Source organism: Varroa jacobsoni, unplaced genomic scaffold (assembly GCF_002532875.2).
Source record: "Varroa jacobsoni isolate VJ856 unplaced genomic scaffold, vjacob_1.0 scaffold_334, whole genome shotgun sequence".
NCBI classification, from domain to species: domain Eukaryota; kingdom Metazoa; phylum Arthropoda; class Arachnida; order Mesostigmata; family Varroidae; genus Varroa; species Varroa jacobsoni.
The window spans coordinates 77,886-101,779 of NW_019213236.1; the positions used below are offsets into that span (position 1 = coordinate 77,886).

The 23,894-nt window shown below is 46.2% G+C and overlaps 1 protein-coding gene across 5 annotated transcripts in view; it reads right to left on the reverse strand.

Moving 5' to 3' along the window:
- The window catches only part of LOC111259462 (ELAV-like protein 1), a 276,667-nt gene that overhangs the window by 77,099 nt on the left and 175,674 nt on the right, over positions 1 to 23,894 (reverse strand). For all 5 annotated transcript variants that reach the window (XM_086967913.1, XM_022831510.2, XM_022831507.2 and 2 more), the window contains one exon: positions 14,951 to 15,184. In XM_086967913.1, the coding sequence (XP_086824039.1) occupies positions 14,951 to 15,184 (234 nt within the window). The remainder of the gene's footprint in view (positions 1 to 14,950; positions 15,185 to 23,894) is intronic.

Genomic DNA, 23,894 nt, shown 5'->3' on the forward strand with positions numbered 1-23,894 from the left:
CATTAGGAGATTTAACTTAATTGTTCTGTCACACTTGTTCTTTCGTCGCCTTCTCAGAAAGCAACATAAAATCGACCATTCAAAGTCATTAGGAAAATCGGAGAACAGCTGGCGTCTCATAGCTTCCGGTGGTCTAGTTGAGGTTTAACGGTTGAATTCCAATAGCTATAGGCGCTGCCATGCGTTTTAGTATGAAACGATGCATCGGATATCGTAAGAGCATGGTTATTAAAAGGGATCGGCTGGCTTCGGTTCGTCTTTAGGTTGGACTGGTCCAGCCAATCCGATCCGATCGGGGCAGCTTTTAGGCCAAACAAGGAAATCATCAGGCTTTCCACTTCCTTATCCGCACATTGCGTTCAACCTCTCGCTTTTGTTCTGTCGCAAAATAATACGTCTTGCTGATTTTCTGAATGCAGCAAAACGTATTGTTGTCTAAGGTCCATGTCCTGCTGCCTTCGCTCTGACTGTCGTTTGCGCTGTGCAGGTTGCGCCAAGTTTTCTCTACAGCAACTCGTTGGTAATCACTATCCATTTTCTGGTCTTCGAGTTAGATAATTGTCACGGTCATGTCTATTGCCATCTCCCATTGACGTATTCCTCACACCCTCCCTTTACCTTAGTGCCTTTACGGCAGCTCTCAGCAGCACTAGCCTTTTTAAACTGGGACCTGATGGCAATAGTTTTCAGTGAAATCCCTAAATCAAACGGTGACCACGGGCGACAGCGTATGTGACGCGAAAACCCTACAAAAACTCTATCTTTATTTCCGTGGTCTTTGGAGATCAGCCTCGTTGACTTGACCCGCTGCTAGCTAAATCCACCATGAGGATTTGATGTTATAGCAATGGTCTGGCTTCGTTGACGAAACTGATGTCGAGGCACTGCCTGCTAACTGACTGAGCCGCGATAACATATTGATAGGCCTAGCTTATATTATAGGCACACCTAAAATAGATCGAGAAAAATGACACGGCCTGTTTTAGATGGCAACTAGAGGAAAAGAACATTTCCTCAAATCATTGACCAATGTATAGTCACATAATAAAACAAACGATATATACAATTTCTAGATATATAATTTATATATGAAAGAGGATATTATAAGTAATAAATGACTAAAAAATATTTTCTCCTTGATGATAAAAACTTGCAAACTGTCGGCTACTTGTTTATCTACCGACTTTTACTGTGTCTTATTCACGTTCATATGCCTCTGTGCCTTCCTGCTTCTACCCCCATAGCCAAGCGATGTTAATTTTGTTATGTTACGCCTAGCAGCATTGTGTAAAGAGACGTACAAACAAGAAACTCGCATCTCGTTACAACAATGAGTCTAAATGAATACAAAATGGAGATGGATAACGACTAGCGATACAGATACGAGGCAAAATATACTAATATGCGAGTCTTTCTATTTTTCCTAGTCTTCACTCTTCTTGTCTTCCTGCTGTTCCAAATGCGCCTTATTTTAATCTGAGATTACTGCTCAAGCAGCTGCTCGTCATCAGAGCAGACCGCCCTCACCAACGTGGCCTGCAAGTCCGTTTTGCCCTTACCACGTGGTAAGGCTCTTACCACGAACCTTACTGATAGAGATGGAGCAGTAAGCAAAGACACTAATTTGTATGGCGACGGAGGCTGCGACCACCAGTAACGTCGTCTTTTTCTCGACCGCCCCCAAAAAATACAGTTCGAGTCGGCCGACATCACTGGGCGAGCCACCGTTGTCTGTGGCTCATTCTATCAATTCTACCATTGCAACGATAGCAACACGAACAAAGCAAGATGATGATCTGAGGTGAGGTGAGGGACACGCAGGAGGCACACGGGGAAAGCAGTGGCGGCGGGCGTTCCTATCCCAGCAGCAAAACGACCGCCTCAATTAAGGAACACAAAGTCGACACACACTGAACAAGCGAGTCGACAAACAATGGGCGACGGGCCTGTTCCAACTGCAATCCACCAATGACATTATTGACGCCACCATTGATGCCAGTCAGCCATTCAGCTAGCGTTAATGTCGACTACAGCTCATCCGGCAGGCCAACCAATGCCCAAGGAAGACAGTCAACAAAGAATGACAAGCAAGCCTAACACGACCTCTTCTGCTTGCCCGTCTATCTTTACATACACACTTAACAGCACCCAAATGCCTATGTTACAGGGACGCCTACACACTGTATTCGGAGCCTGCAGAAGTGTCGTTGTTGTTGCTGCTGTTAGTGTTGTTGTAATATTGCATTGTGTATAGATACGCTCTGTTACTAGTGGTCGGCACGGGAAAGGCCTGGGCCTGTCGCTGGTTTGGCTCCTCCATGTTGTTATACTTTGCTGTGTCTTTCGTTGCCTTCTTCATTCTAAGCCCAATTCAGTCCAGATCCGAATTCCTCCTGACACTTGTAGTGCTTCTTTCTCTGTAACTCGGATGCTGTAACTTGCATGCTCTGTTCTACTTCTAATGGCGGATCAATGTCAATGCTTAACGCAATTGCAGATGCAGCGATGTCGCCGCTATCAGGCGAGACAGTATGAAACCAAACGAAAGAACTGGGAGACAGTTGGCCTTTTTGCTGCTGTTTCCGACTGTCTACACCTCCCACCGATGTGTTCCTGCTCTTCTTGTCGTGGCTGTCTTCTTCATTTTTCTCAGTCTCGACCGTCGTCGATTCTGGTCTGCGTGTTTGTATGTACGCCGTGACGCCGTAATTCATGTCCGTGCGTCCGTCTGTTCGTCCGACTAAACGACATATCGCAGAACGAGGACAAGACAAGGAACTGCTGTAGAAACGAGCATCGCAGAAATGTAAAAGTGGACGCGTGACTTGGCCAGCGTGATTCGGCAGCAGACGGCCAATGCGTAAGTCTACAGGGTGGTGTTCGCTTCTGTCCAGCATCTTTGCTTGTACAGTGCTGGGTAGGCCAAGCAAAGGAGCAGGCCATGATCTAGGTCTAATTTGAGCGAGGGAGCGAGCAACGCAGGCCAACATGCTGATGAGAGCACGCCGGTGCCTTTCATGCTCCGTTGCTCACCAAGACTCATCAGGGCTCAGTTGGCAAGAAACAAAACTTTGGTATCCGAACGCCATGTGTGTATATTTCACCAGACCCCGGTATAGAGCTGCGAGAAGGCAAAGGGGTTGGGGATACTTTATACGCCACTGCATGAAAGAGAAAAAGCACAAGACCACCTACGTCGGTATTCTCTCCGCTCCCCGGGCTTTACGTATTGATAATAACACTGGTGGAGCAATAGTAGAAAGCTAGGCGTGAGCAACTTGAGTCAGCGTGAGGCAGTCGGTGAAGAGTCGTCATTGGCAAAGGCGATCCGTCATTGCGGAAATAGCAGCTGTATGTAAGAGAGAGAAACGGCAAAAATGTTGACGATCTTCTCGCCATGCTGAGTTTGAGTGAATGGGAAAAGACAGCTAAAGTGTTATGCTGACGCTTGGGGTACTCCGGCGTCGTGGTGTGGCCTGGCTTCTCCTCGTGTGGTCCGTGTCTGTTAAGTGCAACCCCAAAAAAGGCCTAGGCCATTACTAAGTAGCCTTGGACCAGTCGAGCTTCAAATGAAGCTCTCCGTAGGCGACAAACGAAGTTCCGATCGGGAACGCTTTAATAGTTGAATGATAATTGTGCTCATATTGTTGTGCGTCTCCTCAGACTGCCACTTTCAGCGAGTACATGTCAGCATTAATAGTTATTGTTTGACATGGCCGAATTGAAGGAACATATTCATCTTAAGCTTTAACTTATGTAGAATTTATCAGGCACTGATATATTTCTTTGGTACGCCTGTATACACCCCTGTGTTCATCTACGAATATGTACATATATCTTGTATCAGGTTGCCGAGCGAATCTGAAAATACAGCTGTGTACTGTATACATGGACATATCATAAGGAAAATTCAATAAACAAGCTGCTGTTGTTATTACTAAGCATATGTTGACACGTTGTTCTACTGATGGCTAGACAAATCGATAGAGTGAGACATCTGTAGCCAAAGGGCAAACGGCCCTTGGCACACGCCAACGGCGTAGAGGACAACAAGGCCCAAAATATCATTGCCGTTCACTATCTGAAACCATGAGGAAACGAGCGGCGTAGTAGGAGTTGTATGTAGACTTGCGAAAAAGGTGACCGGGGCAGATCGAAACAAAAACAGGCCAGCACAAGCAAAGCCGGTCTCTGCATCGTTGCTGCTGTTTGCCTTAATGACGGTGGCAATGCAGCTGCCTCAAGGCAATAATAGTACAGGTGAGACGCCTACCGACCAACGTCCAGGTGACCATCTGTTCGCTGCTAAGCGTTCACATGGGTCACACACGCCACCGATAAAGCACTAATTGGAAAGGCTTGACGGTCGGCACTGAGAGTTCAGTAGCCGCTCAATCAGTTTTTCTGGAGCTGTTTGCTGTCGTTGCTAACTAACATTTTTTGAATCATTCCCACCATGACATGTTGAAGTAAAAACATGAGCGGTGCTTGTGCTTTATACGCTTTGTTACCAATCGCAATGATCTGTGTTTTTTGCTTAGGCGATACCGATTGCGATGGATATGGCGGCGGCTATTCGTTGATGATTCTGCTCTGATTAGGTGGATGAGCCATGCGCTTGACTCTGTAATAGAGAAATAATTTAGGTAACATATAGACATTTCGGGCCTGTAGCCTAGAATCTGAATTTTGCCGTACTTGTTTCACCTTGGCGTATGATGTGTCTGTAATGTGTGACGTATACATTTGTCCTCTTGCCTGCCTGTCGAAGCGACGCACCGTTGAGCACTAACAGTATCTCCTGGTCAATTCAAAGATCGATCACCTTGCTGCATCGATCATATCATTAGATTGGCTAACCAGTAACCAATGAATACTTTAAGGAGTCTCATTGTAATGCTAATGTAATTTTGCATTGGAAAATGCTGCTTCCTGAACGTAGCTGTAGCACTAAAGGCCATCAAGATGGCCACCATCACAACAAACAAGCCCGACGCTTGACAGTACTCCAACTAAACCTCCCACAGATGGGCAAACGTGTACTTATCGGTGAGCGCAAGGGCTGAATCTATAAAGAAATCGCCGGCAGCGCCTACTAGCCCTCCTGTCGAAGTCTCAAAATGGTAACGTAACAACCCGATTGTCTTTGTAGTGCATAATGTGAGTTTATCGCTGCGGATATACAACAGCAGGAGACTTAACCGAATGATAATACTTTAGGTTCCTTGACCTTTTAGATGGGTTAATGTAGGCTGCTTTTTTACGGTGTCTGTAGTTATAGCAACTGAGTCAAATTGAAGGGTTAGCCAAAGCCTTTTTGTTTCGCTTTACGTCGAGTTACATCTTTTCAACGTAGGTGCAATGCAATACTTTCGAATAGGACTAACCTGATGATAACTGCTACTGTCCGATTTGCTCAAAAGTTAAATATTGGCATTCTCCAAATCTACAATATAAGGCCGTTAATAGTAATCGCAATAATAAATCTTTATTCTGTGCAGCGTTATAAGTTTTTGGTAGCGTCAGGGAATAAATGCGACCGGTTTTTATTATTTGACTATAAAGACATTTGGAACTTGCTCATCGGCGGGTCCGTCCCGGCATAATGAAGCCACATAAACTCAACGCTAATTGGTTTTATTCGAATGGAGTTCTCCAGTGGCTCTTCGCGTTGCCGATCCGTTAGCTCTTTGTGCCCGCTCAAATAAGCGTCACGTCATTGTCGAGTACCAGCCACCAATGCCTCTGTGACAGGGGTTGCATCACTGGCTGAGTCTAAAAAGTCTTTCTGCCCCCTCCTAAGTGAATTTTGGTTATACCGTGTAAACTAATGACGGAGGCGTTGGCCAGGCCGAGCGACTTGTTCCCTGCTTTCCACAGCGAACTGGGTAGTAAAGAGCGGCACTCTGCCAGACCGCATTTTGCAATTCTTTCTTATGCAAAGCTCGAGCGAAATCCGGGCTATAGTCTAAAGGGTGCTTCGGCTCGTCGCAGTCACTCGACGCTCCGCAAAAGCCCTCATTGCCGGGCCATTCTGGGCTAGCAAATGCAGCCTTCGAAGATTCTATAGACAAATCGGAGTTGACACGTGAAATGAAGCGAAATGTCCAAACTAAATAATGTTCAGCGGCTCTTATTATATTATATGTGCCTGGCTGCACAGTCTGCGGGCCACCTTTAGGGTAATTGGTACGAATTGGCGTTAAAGGTCCAGGATAAGAAAAACTAAGCTCTTTGCTTTAACTACTATTACAACTACAAGCGCTAGCGCTAGTGGTGCTGATAAGGATAGCACGATATGGTGGTGCTTCTTTTACCATGGCCACTACTGGCTGGAGAGAGAACGGCCAAGGAAGCGCCCCCTTGGTTTTCGACGCGGCGATCGGAAGCCTCTAATGTCTTTCAAACCATAGTATGGATGACCCTTCGACTAGCAGGGTTGGTTCGATGCCATCCTTATAGCGCTATTCCGTGTTCCAATTGTTCACATGTACTTCTTTACTTGCACATCCAGCTTAAAGCCGTGCGTTTAGCTTTGCTGTCCGCGGAAGCGGCACCTCTCCTCAAAGACTGGTTAGGACCGTGGTTCTTTCCTTTCCCACTTACCTAGGAGGATAGCTAGTCAAGACGAGGCATGCATAATAGTGGTCTTCAGCGAGAGGCGACAAGAGACGGCCGAAGACGGTCACGATAAGAAAGGAAGGCCCTTCGATTTCAACCCGACTTTCGGGCGTTTGACAGCAGTGACACTAAGAAGCGTACGATTCGAGGTCGACTAACCGGGGCAAAAACAACCTCGGTCAAGCAACCAACCTCAACATAAAATCGGAAATCAATGGTCGTCCATAATCTTTTCTCCACTGCTATAGATTTCATTCGGGTGTGGCTCGGTACTCGTTTCTAAGGAAAAAAAAGCGATGTGTATAAATAGGACAAAAAGCAGAGGCTAGAAATAACATGGTGGAGAAAAAGGCAAAACGAAAAACCTTGTGATAGGCTGGCTGCAAAAGCAGTATGCCATAGTATATTCCACTTGTGATGCGACAAAAATATTTCGTACACGTGCACATAAAGCGACATACAGGAGTGGTTAATGACTCTGCTGACTCATTTTTATCACATAGCTTCTTAGTCCTTTTTAGCCTTAGTCTTGGATCACTTAGCTGTTCTGGAGTCGGGAGGGACATAGGTCCTGAAGAGCCAGTCAAGCAGTTTGCCATTTAGTGTCTTTGATAATAGAAGACCAACCTCATCCTTTGCCTCGTAATCCACTCTGCGGTTTCCACCTATTGCCATCATTATGGCCGTGGAAATGTATCACGATGTTTTTTCTTCGTGGTACGAACTTAGCTTCAAGACAGGCGGAAGGGGCACTGGGGAGCTGTGCTTTTTGACCCTCGTCTTCCCCTACGACATACCCAATCCTACCGGAATGTTGCCCCTGCCATATTGGATGTGACAAGCTGCGCTTCTAGTTACTGTTGCCGTTGATGCTAGCCCTTTATTAGAGTTATTGGGGTAGTACTATCTTATCTAGGTGGCAACCTGGTCTCTTCGGTTAGCCGACAACTGGGCAAGCGGCCCGTTGGCCTGTCTGGCGCTTTTTGCTTGAAAGCCTAACATAGTTCAGAACTTCTTGCTACATCAAAGTATGAAGTAACCAACCAATGACTAATAACCAGTAAAGGGGCTTCGAGAGAAGTCACAAGCCCCCCCCATCAAAGGCACCGATACTCGGCCATTCCCTCTTTTGTTTCGTTTCTTCTTTTTTGGACTTTGTATGAAAGATCCGCTCAGAGGCTAAGCAACATCTGAATCACCAGCGGCAAACTGGCTCGTTGGGCGGGCAGTTGTGCTGGTAGCAGATATGTTTGCAGAAAGTCTGCACAGTATAGGTTAGATGTTGACTTCAGCTACTTCGCAAGAGATGAACACGAACAGAGGACGGTACACCAAAAAGCTGTCGTTCCAGCTATGCTGGGCAGCCATGGATTTAAGCTCATATCAGCGACCTTGCAACTCAACTCAAACATTTCTTAACTGGGCGTGTTTCTATCCGGTTTTGCGTGTTCTTCTCTTGGTTTTAAAGACAACGACTACGACACTGAGCCTTTGGAGCAGCCGGAGTACCGTACCGTCAGGAGAGAGCTGCCATCACTGCTGAGACTACGGGAACAGGAAAGCTGAGCCGCGGCCACCACGGATAGGGTTCGATCAAGGATCGATTTCGCAATCCGTGATTGCCCCTCTTTTTGTTGTGACCTCTAACACATTCGGAAAGCAGAACAACATCATGGACCTGGTCTCAATGCGGCGGGCCAGAAAAAAATCGAGAAATCTTGGGGCATTTCCAATTAAGGAAGGACAAGAACACTTAGATAAATGTATACACCAAATATAAATAATTTTGTATTGCCAACAGATCAACATAACATGTTGTGGGCTACGCAATGTGTCTACGAAGACATGTTTATTAGCAACATTTAATGTTACTGATATACAATGAATTAGTTGGGTTGTGTTATCAATATGAAACTACAAACAAACAACTTGCTGCTTAAATTTGGGGAAGGCACGCTTAAAAAGTACCCAATAAACATCAGTGATTATGGGCTTAGTAGAAGTCCACGTGTTGTCCACGTGGTCGTGCTATAGATATAGCGCGCTGTGGGTAAAACACAGGAGAAATTGGGAGAATTTAATAATGAGGGTATACACCGAATTCAGGACAGGAACGTAGGAGGAGTTAAGGGAAGGAGGTGTTCACGCCAAATGCTCGTTAAGGGACCGTGCGTTACCCCAGAACGTAAATTGATGAACAACTTTGACTTTTCAAATCAACCACATAACAGTTTCCCTCGGCAAATCAAACAGGCGCATCAGCGTGGCTGATTAGTGCCGTACAAAGAATAGCGAAAAACGTGTGGCCACTTGAAACTGTACAGTTCGAAAAATGCGTTTGAAAGAGAGCAGGTCTGTGCTGTAGAAACATTTGCAAGTTCTCTGCATTTGCCGTTGGCTGGTGAATAATAAAGTTCGAAGCCAGACGTTCAAACCTGTGATGGTTTTACTTTTTTTTTTTTATTTTGGAATGCTTTACTTTACTAGTCCTTTTGTTAACTATTACTACTGCTGCTGGATAGAGGCGTTCCCTTGTACAAGAGTAAATAGACGTGGGGTATACCTAGAGGTTATTTCTTTCGTAATGTCATAGGAAAACTACCAGTACTTCTCTAAGAAGAAACCTCATTCTCACGCAATAACAATAACCGAGTAAGCAGGATCATGACACACACGTATATTTTTTTCGTTTAGCTAGTTTCGTCTACAAATGCTTGTAAGGTCTAGCGGCGGGGAAGATTCTCCAGGGATTACGTCAACTCCGCTAGAAATCTGCAAGCTTCTAGCAAACCCAGTGTCTCTAGCTCCGAACTCTGATACTTAGGTCCGATAGCTAAGCTTCCCCGTAGATGAAAAGCTAGTGGCCCACTCAGTTTGACAGCAAGCAACCACTCATTTGACTAGCGAGATCTGGTTCTCCCGAGAGACTACAAAGACCTGTAGTCGATATATGCTGCGCCGCATTCCAGGTCCAGGGGTCGTCAAGTCATTACGGAAGCAGCACTGCTTGTTCGAGAGGCCAAGGGCTCGCTCGAAGTAGCTTTGTGCTCATAGCCTACTAGCTTACTTCGACTTTTGACGTGCTTTGCTAGATGCCTAGCGCTTACATCAGCATCTTACTGATGGGTGTTGCGAACCTCTAAGGCAAAAAAGGCGGAAAGACACACACGCGACGTGCTTCATGAGGTTGTACGAAAGCAAAAGCAGCCTCAAAGGCTTCTCCTGAGGTTCCGGGATCTAAAGCAATGGCCGTGCTCTTTCAGGCGGGAGACTTCCGCGGACGTCGCCCAGCAGGGATATGGTTGGTCAGAGGGACTAAAAAGTGAAAAAAGACGGGATTAGCAGGCTTTCCTGCGCCCATTTCTTTTGTACCTGAGCCTCTGATTTCCACAACCTCCAACTACTTCTTTTTAGTTTTTCGCAGTCTCTAGTCTTCTGAAAACTCTCTACACCAGGAGTCCGGCAGAAAGTTACTGTCACAGCTATCGTAATTTTCAATTGAACCCGCTTTGGCGACCCTTTAAATTTTGCAAGTAGATAATCATGATTGCAGAACCATCGATAGTGGCTTTGCCGGACGAACAAAGACAAAAATACAAAATAAAAATCGAAACTCAACCTTCAACTAAAATTATTCCATAAGAAGGCAAATTGTCCAAGATAATTTGTCCATAATAGTGCATGTTTATCTGATAAAATGCTGATAAGCGTAGAAGAAGCAATGAAAAGCTTATCGTACATTCGTGCTCTAGAAAGTGTCTACCCACCTCCTTTCTCGTCGAGATGTGACGCTGCCTATTTGAAGAAATAAGAATCACTCCAACTTTGATGCTCATTTGGAGCATTGTCGCTGTTATTTTAAAACTTACCCTCCCCACAATATGGCGCAATCTACGACGACATTTTCCCTGCTTCTTTAACAGCACTTTCTAGCCACAAGCGGCAAATGCCTCGCTCTTCGAACTCGCTTGTTACGCGGTATCGAAACGCAGTTTACTACTGTCGTATATTCCACATTTCTAAGGGATTCTCCCCCAGTGGCCACCAGCCGGATTCAAGCCTAACAGTGGCTGCACGAGGAGCCATAAGGCTATTAACAAGCCTAGAGGAGCGACAGGATTCATAATTTAGCCTGTATGAAATAGAAGCTTATACTGATGCCCCGCACATGCTGGTGACACGACAGAAAAAAAGAGGTGCATTGATTTTCCGGACTTGGCTTGTCCTCCTTGTGCAGTGTCGTTTTGATTACAGTCACTCTACTAAAAGCTAACACAAGTCATGTGCACGCTCACCCTGCTGCGGCTTGAAGATCGACTCACATGCAGCCCCTCGCGACGCAGCGGTTACACCAAGACACGCTGGGCCTGTGTATGATAGTCATCTGGAGTGGTAAACGCAACAGCACAACGAGAGGAAACGTGCTGTCGTGATCGGGTGCGACGTTCTTGCGGCAATTTTTCACTGCTACAGCTATTACAACAGTTTCGGTTACAAGTGTAGACGAAACGTTGCAGTGACAACTAACACGATTTGGTAGCACCAGTGAAAACGATTGTTGAAAACAATAGTCAAACAACAACCCCGCACAAGGGTATGGCCATCAATGCGACAGAGTTGCGTCAACAGCGCGTCATTTGCAATATGGCGAACTATATAAAGGTACCTGCTGAGCCCATTAAGCCCGGTGTCGTCTGACAAGAAGCTTACTTTGCAAACATGGAAACAATACAAGATCTACGTTCGTTTTCCCCGCTACGCGTCAATACTATCATCTCTACAAATTATTTACTTTGCTTGAATCGTTGGGTCAACGCATTTAACGAGCTTGAGAGAAATTCTTACATTGGAACTAAACACCGAAGTATATCATTATTGCCTCCACAACAGTAGACGCTTCACAGCGCTCTATAAGAGCTCTGTCTATAAAAATATATAAAAGAATGCGATGAGGTGCACTAAACGAGGCTAGACTTGTCATTATTTGATTCTCATGTTCCGTCGTTCGCTAAGCTGAATTTTGTTCGAATCATTGCGTTTTTGCCGTCAGTGTATAAATGTGTTTAAGCTGTTCCAATTGTCGCAGCAGTACCATGAATGAAGAGCCAAGGGCTAGGCATTAACCTTAATGATGACCCTAATGGGTGATAATGGCGACGCTTCCAGTAATAATGCCAGTGATCTTCACTCTTATCCTGGTGGTAGGACCAAGGCGAAGAGAAAGTCTAGGGGTGGGGAGTGCGAAACCCGAAATTCCCCTTGCAGGACAGTTATTGTTATAATAGGAGCACGAAACAGAGCAACTGGAAGAGAGGCTGAGAAAGTGAATTACTGAAGGATCATCGCTGCTGGTCTTCTCTCTACTATTGGCCTTTGCTGAGAAAATAGAACAGAAGAAAAGACGGAAACCTTCTTTTGCTCGTTATATACACGTCGGTGATAATTGTGCGCTTATCTGGAATGGAGAAACGGGATATAGAACACTAACCTAGTGAGATCGCTGCGGAACCAACGGCTAGAATAAGCTAAGGCTAGAGCAATTGCCGGGGGAGGCAGAAAGGCAAGGCGACTACACGACGAATGCAATGATACGGCAAGCCAACTCACCTTTTCGTGGCCCGTCCTAGCCAATAGAAGCAAGGAATGAATGCAAGGGGTGCGAAGAGTATCTGGTGAAGCTACACTAGTAGAAAGACACTTCAAACCGTCATTTACTGTATCTCTCTCTTCGCCCTTCACCCTGTAGCCTCCTGGTCCGCCAAATGTTCCTTGCGTTTCTGCAAGTCGCTGATAGCACCAGCAATTCCGCAGCTGTAATTCCGTCGCACCACTGACGCTCAACCGGTACGCCAATCTCACAAAGGAATGCTTGGACTAAAGTTTATGGACCACGAGGAAGCATCGCCCGAACCGCTCTTATGAGTGTCATAGCTACCGAAGTCACGCTATTGCTTTGCTGGCCAAAAGACTAGATGGCAGGCCAGAAGGATTGACCAAATCCTGCTGTCTGCTGTCAAGGCAGAAATCACGGGGCATCTATCGTGTTGCTCTTTGTAAACCACCCTTATGATCTCAGCCTCCTTCAATTCTCAGACAGGCCGTGCTTTGCTACATTTTGCTGGCGTTGCTTAACGATTTCCTTCTGTTTTCTATTACACGTTGACTCTCCTTCTATACCTCTAATTCCTGTTGCTACTGTGCATAGCGGTTTTCTTCAGCTTTCCCCCTGCACAGTCTCCTCTAAACCTCAGTTTGGTGTACGCTGTTTTCCTCCACTATATACCATGACGTGGAAATCAAGAACCGGTTGGAAGGTCACACCTCTCAGCGTCCACCGTTGCCACCGCTCGGCATACCTTGTTTTTCGTTTTTTTCATATCACTTCTAGCTTCCTTAAACTTTCTTGGTTGGGTTAAGAAATCACACAACAAGAAGTAGCGCGATTATTTGGAGCAGAGACGACGGTTTGAAGGCGAAAACAGCACCATAGCACTTTTCTGTATCCCTGTCCAAAAGTCCCCCCTTGGCCCTGCGCCTTATCTCAAACAGAAAGAAGGCCAGGAAAACGGTTCCACCTTAGCCTATCCACACCGGCCCACTCCGCTACCGAACAGTGTCGGGCGACTACCTCCACTGATGTTAAATTGCCCGGAACGGTGGACAACCAACACAGCGACTTCTGCAAAGTCAACATCCCCAGTAATCGGCCGTCGACTTATGCGATATAACGGTACATTGTCCATGGCGTAGTTGGGTCGTGTACCGTCTTATAGGGGTCGGTGTATACAATGCCAATCGTCTACCACAGCCTGCCTTCGTATCCACAGGGCTGCTGACCAAGTCATGGCGCATCGACGGTTCGTTACCTGGTACTGGCATTTGCTGGGCTATCGCCTGGCGGACGCAACACCAGCACAGAAAAGAGGAAAAGCAGAAACGGGCATCAAGCTAAGGAACTACGATGAATCCGCCTCTTGTTGCCACCTGCCCGACACGAGTTCGCCTCGCCCAAATTCGGTGCGGTGCACTCAACGATAGGAAATGAACAGTATAAACTAAAGCAACATACAGATGGAACTGAATGCGTAAAGATAGAGTCCAGCTTCGATTGACGAAACGAACGAGGAGACTTTAAACGGTGTATATCGGTGACACTTGCTAAGCGAAAGATGTACCGTGCGTCGTCACCGCGCAGGAAAGGAAACAGTGTATAGAAGACATAGGATAGGGTTTGCTTCCGTCGACATTACCTTCAACCGAAAGCTCGAGCAATGATGGAACAGTACACGCCACTAAACACACCGGAGAAGTCTTTGTGGAAGAGATACGACGAGAAAAATGCTGCTGGTGCTCGACGGTTATCGTCCTGAGCACATAAAGGCTCAAGAGCAGTTTGAGCTAAGTGTACGCTCCCACGCGAAAACCAACAAAAAAAAACGTGCTGTCTCTGTGTCTACGGAAGGGGATAACGGAAGTTACGTTCGCCTTCTGCCTCTTTGTCGTACTCCTGTTTATGCAAGGACACTATGGGTAGCTTCTTTATATATACTTTTTACAATATTTTCCAACAGCAAAAGTAGCAGAGAGTTTTCACCACTAGTATCTTTACGTGTTTACGTTCATTGTTGTTGCGAAACTGACCGTCAATCAACGGCTGGGGATGGGGTAGCTAGTTCCATGCTGCTCAATTTGACTAGTGCTAGAAATTAAGCTCTTTCAATTTCGTCCTCTTTCCCTCAACGTATGCTCTTTTCCTTCGACTCCCGCACAACGCCCAATGTGTCCCTTCCTTATAACCCAAAGAAAGTAAAGTTAGTTTTATCTTTTTCTAATGCCAGTGCATCAGCCTTCACTAGTGGAGTGCTCGATACGACATCAGCGTTACCTTACGAGGGCACCATCATTCTCTACATAACTTCTTGACACTGGCAGAAACGAACGAATGTCGGTTTCCAACATCGAGTTTTATCGTTACTCATAATAAACATTTAGAAGCAAGTCAAGTTTGCGATACTCCGCTGGAGCCAGAGGCGCAAGGCAGTACTCAGCCACGCACGCTCATAGCCCACCTGCATAGCATAGACATATATCACCTTTGAGCGAAAGAATTCAACATTCCAAACGGTACTCATAATTCATAAGATCTCGTGTGGAAGGTCTATATCTACATGGCTACCTTCAGAACTAAACCTAAATGTAGATCTTAGAAATATAACCCCGTTACAACTATTTCTATTGTTCGTGCGTAAAACTATGTGCATTATACGAAAGTCACAGGTTTAATTTTTTTTTTAAATCAGCCTTCCTGTAATTTTATCTCTGTACGTACCTGTAACTTTATCTCTGATGAGCTTGCATGATTCAACTTCGCCTATCGAAGAGAATAGGGAGCGTATCTCCTCCTGCGTCATCGTCTGAGGCAGATAGTTGACGATGAGGTTTGTCTTTGAATCTTCAGCAGCCGCCTGTGCATTGGGCGAGTGCATCCCGTTGCTTTGAGGGTTACCGGGAGACTGCGTCGCTACTGATTGCGTCGCCGACTCCATACCGTTCATCTCGTACGCTGTAATGTAGAAGAAAAGTAACAAAAATATTGTCAGCTCAGTCTCTATATGTTTTGGGTTTCACACCCTAGTTAAACATAGTTTCAAAGGGCTGACTCTTACCAGCATGGAACAAAGTGTGTCTACACCCGGTGTCGAACCGATGTAGCCCGCCTATCCCCAATGAAGCAGGTTGCCATTGCGTCATTTTGGGAACGAATTCACTCTACAAGGGGGTAATGCTTCGACTATATGTTACGTGTATACATATCAAATGAACCGATAAATGTTATTTTGTTACTGACTATATTTTATTAGTAGGCAATCTGCCACCTAACTGGATACTTAGAGAGAAGCTTGTTTGAACATAAGAATAGGATAGCAGTGCCAAAACCGATACAGCCCACTGGCAAAATATAGCCTATTCTACAGCTGTTATTACATACTGTATTATGTGTAGAAGAAATGATGCTTACGCCGTATATATAAATGCTTTGCTACAAATAGTGTCTAGCTTGCTTTCCAATCTATCCAACCCCTATCGATAATAGCCTCTTTTTGTCGACGAGATAAGCTTGACTATCCAGCTGTAGACCCATATCATTATAGGATCTATTCCACCACAGTACTAGTATTAGTCCGGAACCGTTGCGACATCGACCCGACACGTACTCGCCGTACCCTGTTTCTTATATTAATAGACGCTTGCCTGGTCCAAAAACTTCGTGCACGATCGGCTTTCTGATCTGGGGTCTGTTGGTCTCTTTTCAAAATTCTTTATACAATGGAAATTCGGGGTGTCCGGGACTCGACCAAAGTCGATTGTCATCACTTCGTCCTTCAACCAGATTTGTGGATGTTCTTGGGGGTATTGATGTCAGCATGAACGTCGCGTAAAGCCACCGGAAAAATCGTTTGCACTTCTCCTGTCGCTAGCGTTTGGTAGTTAGACGAAACTCGCTAATGTGGACCTCCATTGCCGTCCCTTCAAAGGCCTGGTAATCGCTAGGAGCGCTACCAGTTTAACGGATCGTCATCACCAGTCGAAGCAGCTATAGAAAAGCATTACAGCGACAGTGGCCGGAGAGGCGGGACCGCACCACGCTGTTGCCGGGGGCCGCTGGGGTGACATCAGACCAGTCAAAATGTCATCAGAGGCGGTGCACAAACTGGAGGAGGAGTCGGACCGGGTCGCCTGTCACCCGGTCTACCAACGCGCCTATAGAAACCGTGCGATAAGGGGTCACTGGGCTGCGGAGGGGGCTCTACTATGGACAATTGCTTCCTGATTCTCCTGTCCGACCAAAGAAACGCCGTCCGCTCGCTTGCTACGAATGCCGCCGAAGGTAGCGGTAGGAATGTCGGTGGGCAAATCAACAGCAACGGCTTGGCCAAACAGCTTACGAGTGCAACCCGAAGACTTGATATAGACCCCCAGTATATAGAGGAATGGCGTCGCAGGCAAGCACAGTACATCCCCTTCCTCTCGGAGGACCGCGAGAAACGCGACGCAGATCGGAGGATGTCGGGCGATCTGGGGGAATAGGCATATAAGATCGACAAAGGTGCCGGAACCTCCGTCACGGTTTAGTTGCACCACAGTCAGGAAATACCCAGGGCCGAATCTTGCTTGACAGCTACCGCAATCCACATGCTACAGTCGAATTCACAACCTACATGAAGACCCAGCGGCCTTCAAACTGATATGTTGTATTCGTCAGCATATGCTCCTTCATGCAGAGTTTACCTAAAGAGTATTTTCTTGCATGCTCTCGCACCACTCAGTGTGTCTTTAATCTTAAGTGGTTGTGTTGCGAAACTATCCACGACGTTTACAGCAAGCGGGGACGAAGTGGCCAAAAAATATTTTTAGTTAATAATCACGATTACTGTTTTCATCCAACTTCGGACACTACCTTCGATAAGAATGCCTCCAAAACATAACCATACCCTAAATAGATATCATACTAGACCATCGCTGATATGCTACTGCAATATTGCAAAACAAATAGCCGCTCGGCCTGGCTCAGTCAGCCATGCTTAGTCTTTTTCTGTTGGTAATCTTGTATAATAACTTCTCATTAAGCGGCGATCGGGTGCGCAATGTTCGGTGTCATTCACTGACGTCCTTGGCCTACCTCGGAACACCGGTGATGGGGGTCAACGCGTCGAAAGTTGCTCCCGTTCTGTTTACTTTCCTGCCCACCCATGTGTGAGTGCGTGTGTGTGCGTGTATGTGAATGCGAACGAGTACCCCTCCATGTTGCCTACGCACTTCGGTCGCTAGTTCCCGCGTTCCTACTCGCTGATTCTCGTCTCCACTAACTCTATTTGAGCTGTGTGTTGGACGTAGCGTTGCCGCTGGTGCTGTTGGATGACAGGATGTGCGGGCGAGAGCGAAAGACCTTTGTTCATTAGACACAGTCTTCGCAGTCCGCTTTATGCAACAAAAACCCTTTAATTTCCTCTTATTGTCGCTCCCCTGTCCGTCCGTCTGTTAGCCCCATTCCAGCATCGTCTTGGATGCATGGTAGTTTACTAGTTGTGATTCAGCTCTTGCAGTCGCTACTATTGCTATGCAGCCGCGGAAAGCGATTACCTCCGGACTACCACTAAGTAAAAATAGTTTAGAGACCATAATGTGCAGGCTTGCACACCTCTATACACCTCTCGTGCTTGCCTTTAGATGTCCTTCCAATTACATCCTTTGGACCAACTACCTTACCTAATTCAGTCAGAAGACCTGATCCCATCGACAAGAACGGGATAGATGGGTAGACAGCGATGGACCGTGAAGAAAAATGACGAAGGTCATGCCAACAAACGGCAAACCGGACCCACCCTTTGTCTAAGCGTTTTTCCGCTGAGCCAGCTACCGCGCTATACTATATCTGCTACTAAGATACGAGGGGAGAGTGTGAGGCAAAGCGGTCCGCCTTCTACCTCCCACGTTTCCTCTTCCTTGCTGCTTGTCATATGCCTTATCGACTGCTGACAGTTAATCTGCCCCGCAGACACCATGGATACCTTTACATAAAAGGCGCTACTGCGACCGTGTGGAAAGCTTACGTATGCTTGTCAGCGGTCGTCGGTGTATGATGTCTATGAACAATTCTACGCCGTCTCATCCGAGTGCCATTCTAAGCTGTTGGCCGGATGTCATAGCTGTCTTTGAAGTATGCGCATGCAGATGCGCTCGTCTAAGCGTGTAACCGAACGGCAACGCGGCGTTGTGGCGACTGCTGCGCTTCGCCTTCACCAACGGTCGAACGGCGGCCTCCGTTCGGTCCCATTGAACAATGAGGCATGCGCTCCATCTCTTTCGCGAGCTGGCTAGGCCTGGCCAGGATATCCTGAGACTCGCCGTTGGTCGACAGAAGTGAGCCACGAATCTGTGCAATGCAATACAATGGCTGGTTGCGCATCCGTACAAAACTGTGTGGGAGCATGGGACTATAGGCGTTGCATGCACTAGCTCGCTGTTAGCAGTAAAGGTCAAGGAGTTGCTTAAGTCTTTCCCTTTGGCCAGTGGTACCAATAAAGCTGGCGCTAGAGGCCATCCAGTGAGAGGCAGCTGAAGTCAGTTTTCCCAGTAACAGGAAGCTGTGATAGGTACAGAAAAAGCACGTCGCCCTACTTTTAGTAGTTGGATACTACTTTGCAGAATAATGCATTCCATCCAAATACAGGACGAGTAAACGGACAGCCACTGTCAGAGAAACTCCGGGTTAGTCCTTCACTTGTCAAAGCGGCTTATGCCCCGTTCTTTGGGAAATGGTTGCTGAAGTTAGCACAGAGGTAAATATGGGTAAAAACAAGACTGGCAAAACACCAGAATTCTTCTTTCTATTGTTAGACAGAACGTGGTCACTCGTTTACACTTAGGGTTACCGCATGGACTCACTAAACACTGAACTAACCATGATAACCAAAAATGACGAACAACTGGTAGGGAGCTCGAAAAAAACTGCGAAAACAAGACAAATCGTTTCCGATTTTTAACTCGCTCACCGCCCCAGCTGAACAGGACAGAAGAGCGGCAATAAAAAGATGGTCATAGCTGCAACCCCCATCACCATCGTAGCGAATCTACGCCGCCGCGAAAACTCCGCACATGGAGCAGCTCCCCAAAGCAAAAAGCGGCAACAAACAGATAGCAGGCAGATGGTGCATGGCATCACCAGCAGCAACATTGACGACTATAGCAATGTCAATGCGTTCAATCAAGGCAGTGTAGCTGCCTCACAACAGGGCAACTTTTCTGCCAAAAGAAACAACATATCTGCTGGCTCTCGCGATTGCCAACCGCACGACCGCCGTATCAGACAAATCACAGTGCACTTGCCATATAGCCTATATTCGCTAGCCACTACGGCCGACAGATAAATGAACGACTGTGTGATTGTATGTAGTTTTTTTTTGTTTTTTCGGAACTTCGAGTTCACTCTGCCTTTTCCTATCTTTCTCGCTTTCTGATTTTCGTGACCCTGGTAGCCAATGGTAATGGCTGTGTCACTGACATCAAGAGTTGCAGCTAGTAGCGGTAGTAACTCGTAGGATGGATAGGGGCACAGGGTAGTACAAGGCATTGATCGTTCCTTTGCCGCTGCGCTGTGTCCACACCCCCAACACGTACACAGATCGTGCATTGCAATAGATGATAATTGGATTCATCACTGGACTGTGGAAGCGGTGGAATGGTAGAGCCACGACTGATTAACTTGCCACTTAACCATACACATTCGCGTACGTGTACGATATAGACGCCTGCAAGTAACTGACTCGTCTAGGTTGGATGTAACATAGTATTTCAATTTGCAAGGCCATAAACGAACAAAGCTGATAACACCAGCAGGAGGACAATCGGAAAGGCTGTTCTCACCGTTACCCAAGCTGATCATCGCGTTAAGTTTATTTGGTGTTAGATGGGTAAAAAGGATTTGTACTCCCCTCGATACGTGTTGCGCCAATCACCAGTGAAACCTCTCTCTGCCGCGACGGTAAAGTGGTTTGTCCAATCGTTTTCTCCCCTTTACCAGTTGCTCAGTCCGACGAAAGAAAGTGAAGTCAAAAACACGACAACCCAATCAGTCTAAAGCAGGAAAGCCAACCAGGTTTGCTGCGCGTTTTTTTCCATATTTTGTTTTCTTCGGTCTCCCTGTAGACGAGTTCTGTACTCATAGCTGCTATTGCTTTTCGTTATGAAAAAATTCGGTCGTTGAGCTACATGACTGCAGGTACGACAGGCTATGGTGTGCTTGTCTGTCATCGACAGGGCCCGTCAAAGTGAAATTACACTGAGAGAAAAAGGTCCAGCAAGCTACAGAGTAGAGGCCATTGAGTACGGAGATGAAATGGTCCTCAGTTAGTGGCACATCCACTATTCAGTCTGAAGTCCGAGCTAAGGGGTTCTACCTTTGCCGCACTCGTCATCAAGTAGATAATGCCCCTTGTCATCTGTGAGTTCACTGGTTGTCATCGCCGTTACCGTTTTAACCTCTAACCGCTATTGGGTTCGTCACATAGTCCCTCAGTCTCGTCCATCGTCGAGTTCGATTCTCTTTATCTGCCGGACAACCCTCTCCTGAATGCTTCTCGCTAACATAAATCTTCTCTCTTCATCTTTACTCTTTCCTTGCTCCTTAGCGTGCGACCCGTTTAACAAGTGAGTGGTGAACTCGACAATGAAGCTCTGTGTATGTCCAACTAGCAATTCACCTGATTCCTAGTATCTTCGAGTTAGTTACAGAGCCTGAACTGGGGTTAAATCGTATCCGAATAATCCAGGTAGGATCGCTGGCTTTTTATGCCGTTCTTGCACGGCTGTATTCACTACATTGCTGAGGCCAAACAAGAAAAGGACCATTTAGCTCAGGTCGAAAATTCCGAGGAGACCTGATACAGTAATTCTGATCAAAGGCCGATACAACAATTTGTGTTGAGGGTAAGGGTATCGTGGTCTCTGCGTACCATTTGCCACTACGCCAACTAAATGATAAACAATATTGCTTTTTTTTCGCCCTTTTAATGTGATTGTTCCTGTCTGAATTGCCCCTCTCGACAAATACTAGATTTAGTACCAGTAGTCAACATGTGGTACAGCGCATTAAAGGAAGATAAAGTTTTGTGCATGAACAACGCACCATTTGCAGATAGGCAGCCGAACGTTCTTGCTCGTTCCGTATAAACAGTAGCAGAAAAAGGCCTTCCGCTCTATCAGCCATTTTGTCCTCGAACGGTTATGAACGTTGTCTACATACTTCTTCAGGCTGCAGGGTTTCGCGATTTATGAGAAAAATACGAAGGAATCCGCTATCGAGTTTATTCAATCCGTTTAGAAGTGTCATGCCCCGCAATTTTTATACAGTTTCGGCATGATCGACATGAGTATCACCAGTCTGCTTTGCCAATCAGCCAAACGATGACCTTTTCGAGATTCTACAGACGTACCAACTAAACGAAACTAGCCATATGCGTGGTCTTTGAACGTTAGGGTGAGGGGAAAAAACAAATACAAATCAGCGATCGTTTGCGATACATTTATCAGGTACACCTAAGGCCAGCGCAGATTCTGCATTGATAGTGGCTTTGCGGGGTCCTGTTTGTGAACAGAAACTGTACCAATTATGACGATGAAGCGGTAAACGCGCACCGAAATATCACATAGGTCTGCACGACGTCAGTGCACGTTGCAGCAATAGTTATCACTGTTAACCAAGATTCCGTGCTTTACGAAATCAATGTTTATAGCGACTGCCAGTTAATGTTTAACATAATCTATAGGAGAAATTTACTTTAGTTCTTTGTTAGTTAAGGATAATCATCAACTCACATATGTATTATCTCATTAATATTCTATTCTCGTCTCTAAGCGTGCAGCGCTACTAATCTCCATAGCAGTCTATAGACTGTAATACAAATGATAGTAACATCGCGATTTTGAGCTAGAGATCAATTCGATCTTGTTAAGCTAAGTACTATATAAGCTTTCTTCATTGATTACATAAAACGAAGACAGAGAAGCCGTATTGAGAATCCTAATTACACTATACCATATTTAACTGAATTATTATGTCTAATGAACAATTACATATACCAACGTAATACTCGAACGGTGGGCGTTTACGATTTGCTCCCTCTTTGTTTTTAGAACATTGATGCCTACCTCAGGCTCTTCCGCCCTTGCCATTTTCAAAATACATACCCGTCTCAGCTACGTACCATAACGGGAAATAGCGAGGCAGTTTCCCAACTTAGAAAAATCGTATTTGCAATTAGTTAAGGAAAAAAGAAAAAACCTTAAGGGAGGTAACACAAAGATTTGGTTGTACATCACTGGGTGCCTACGCAGGACGAGGCCGCGCGCCAGTTCCCGCTTTCTCCACGAGCTTTAGAAAGTAACTCGCACTCGCTTCGCTTATCATATGCGTAGCAGCTGCACGATAGCCCTCTTATAATCGCAGTGCCTTGCGGTGTCGTCCACACCTATCTGTTGTATTCCTTTCTCTAACTGCTCTATATCTGTACCGAGCACTTTCTGAATCTGCCACCGGGGACACTACAGTGCAGGCCTCCTTGCAGACACACGCACGCTCAGCCGATGCTTGTGCCTGCCACAACATCATGCGAGAAAATGAGCGACGAAGAGGTACGAACACGATGGTAAGAAAGAGCGACAGGAGGGAGGGGACGAGTCGGAGATTCGGGGGTTTCGGATTTGTAGGGTTGCGAAGAAAGCTCTATACTATTCATTCTATCACACGCTGAGGTCCGCTGGCCCACAGCGAGGTCGGTTGCTCGCTAGCTGGCGGCTAGGCACCGGGGAGACTTTAGGAACTAAGATGTTCGCTTGTCTGCGTCCGACAGACACGCTTGTGTAGTGAAATTAAAGAAACCGCGGTCGTCCGCCTGGATGGACTAGGCTGATAGGTTCGCTGCAGCCGCTCACGGCTCTTAGTGCTTTCGAAAAACGTGGAAGTGCGCGGAAGCCATGGGACCGCAGTGACAATTCAGCGTCGAGGGAAAGAACGAAAGGCGTTAGCTGGGCGCCGTCGTAAAGAATAAAAAAGATGGGCTAATGTAGGAAGGACAGAGCTTCAGCGCGGGAACGGAATTTGGAGACTGAAAGGGGCTGAGATGAAAGGACGGGTTAAAGCAGCAGGGGATAAATTGGGGCAGGAAATAAAGAATAACAGAAAACACGCGTGTGGAGTGACGAAATGAACTTTCCAGGTATATTGGCATGTCTCATCAATGTCAGTCGGCAAAGTTACCGTCTATTCATCGTGTCAGGCAATGGTAAGTGAATTTAAAGTTGCGGTAAGCACGTAAGCCAAGACAATCTACTAACGATCTAGTCACTGAAGGTGCCTTAATTGACAAACATCCGTTTGAATTGAACTAACATTTCTAGAGAATAGGTCAGAGCAGGATGAGTTTGACAGCATTTGATACTTTACTTTTACCTTTGTTCAAAGCACTGAACGTCGAAAGAATCGGCAATTTTAGAAGGGACAGAGGCCACTAGCAAGGGGGTTGTTACGATCTATTCCCTCTGCTCAGCGTCTCTCAGCACCAGCTAAATGAACTTGCCTTCAGCTACTTAGCGCGCTTACCAGATAACACTAGAAAGTAGTAACTAGTGTAAAAGAAATTTAGCAGTTGTTTGCCGCGGAATAGATCGCGATATTTCAAAAATACTGCGGTACAGAGATAAGTGAAAGGGAATAA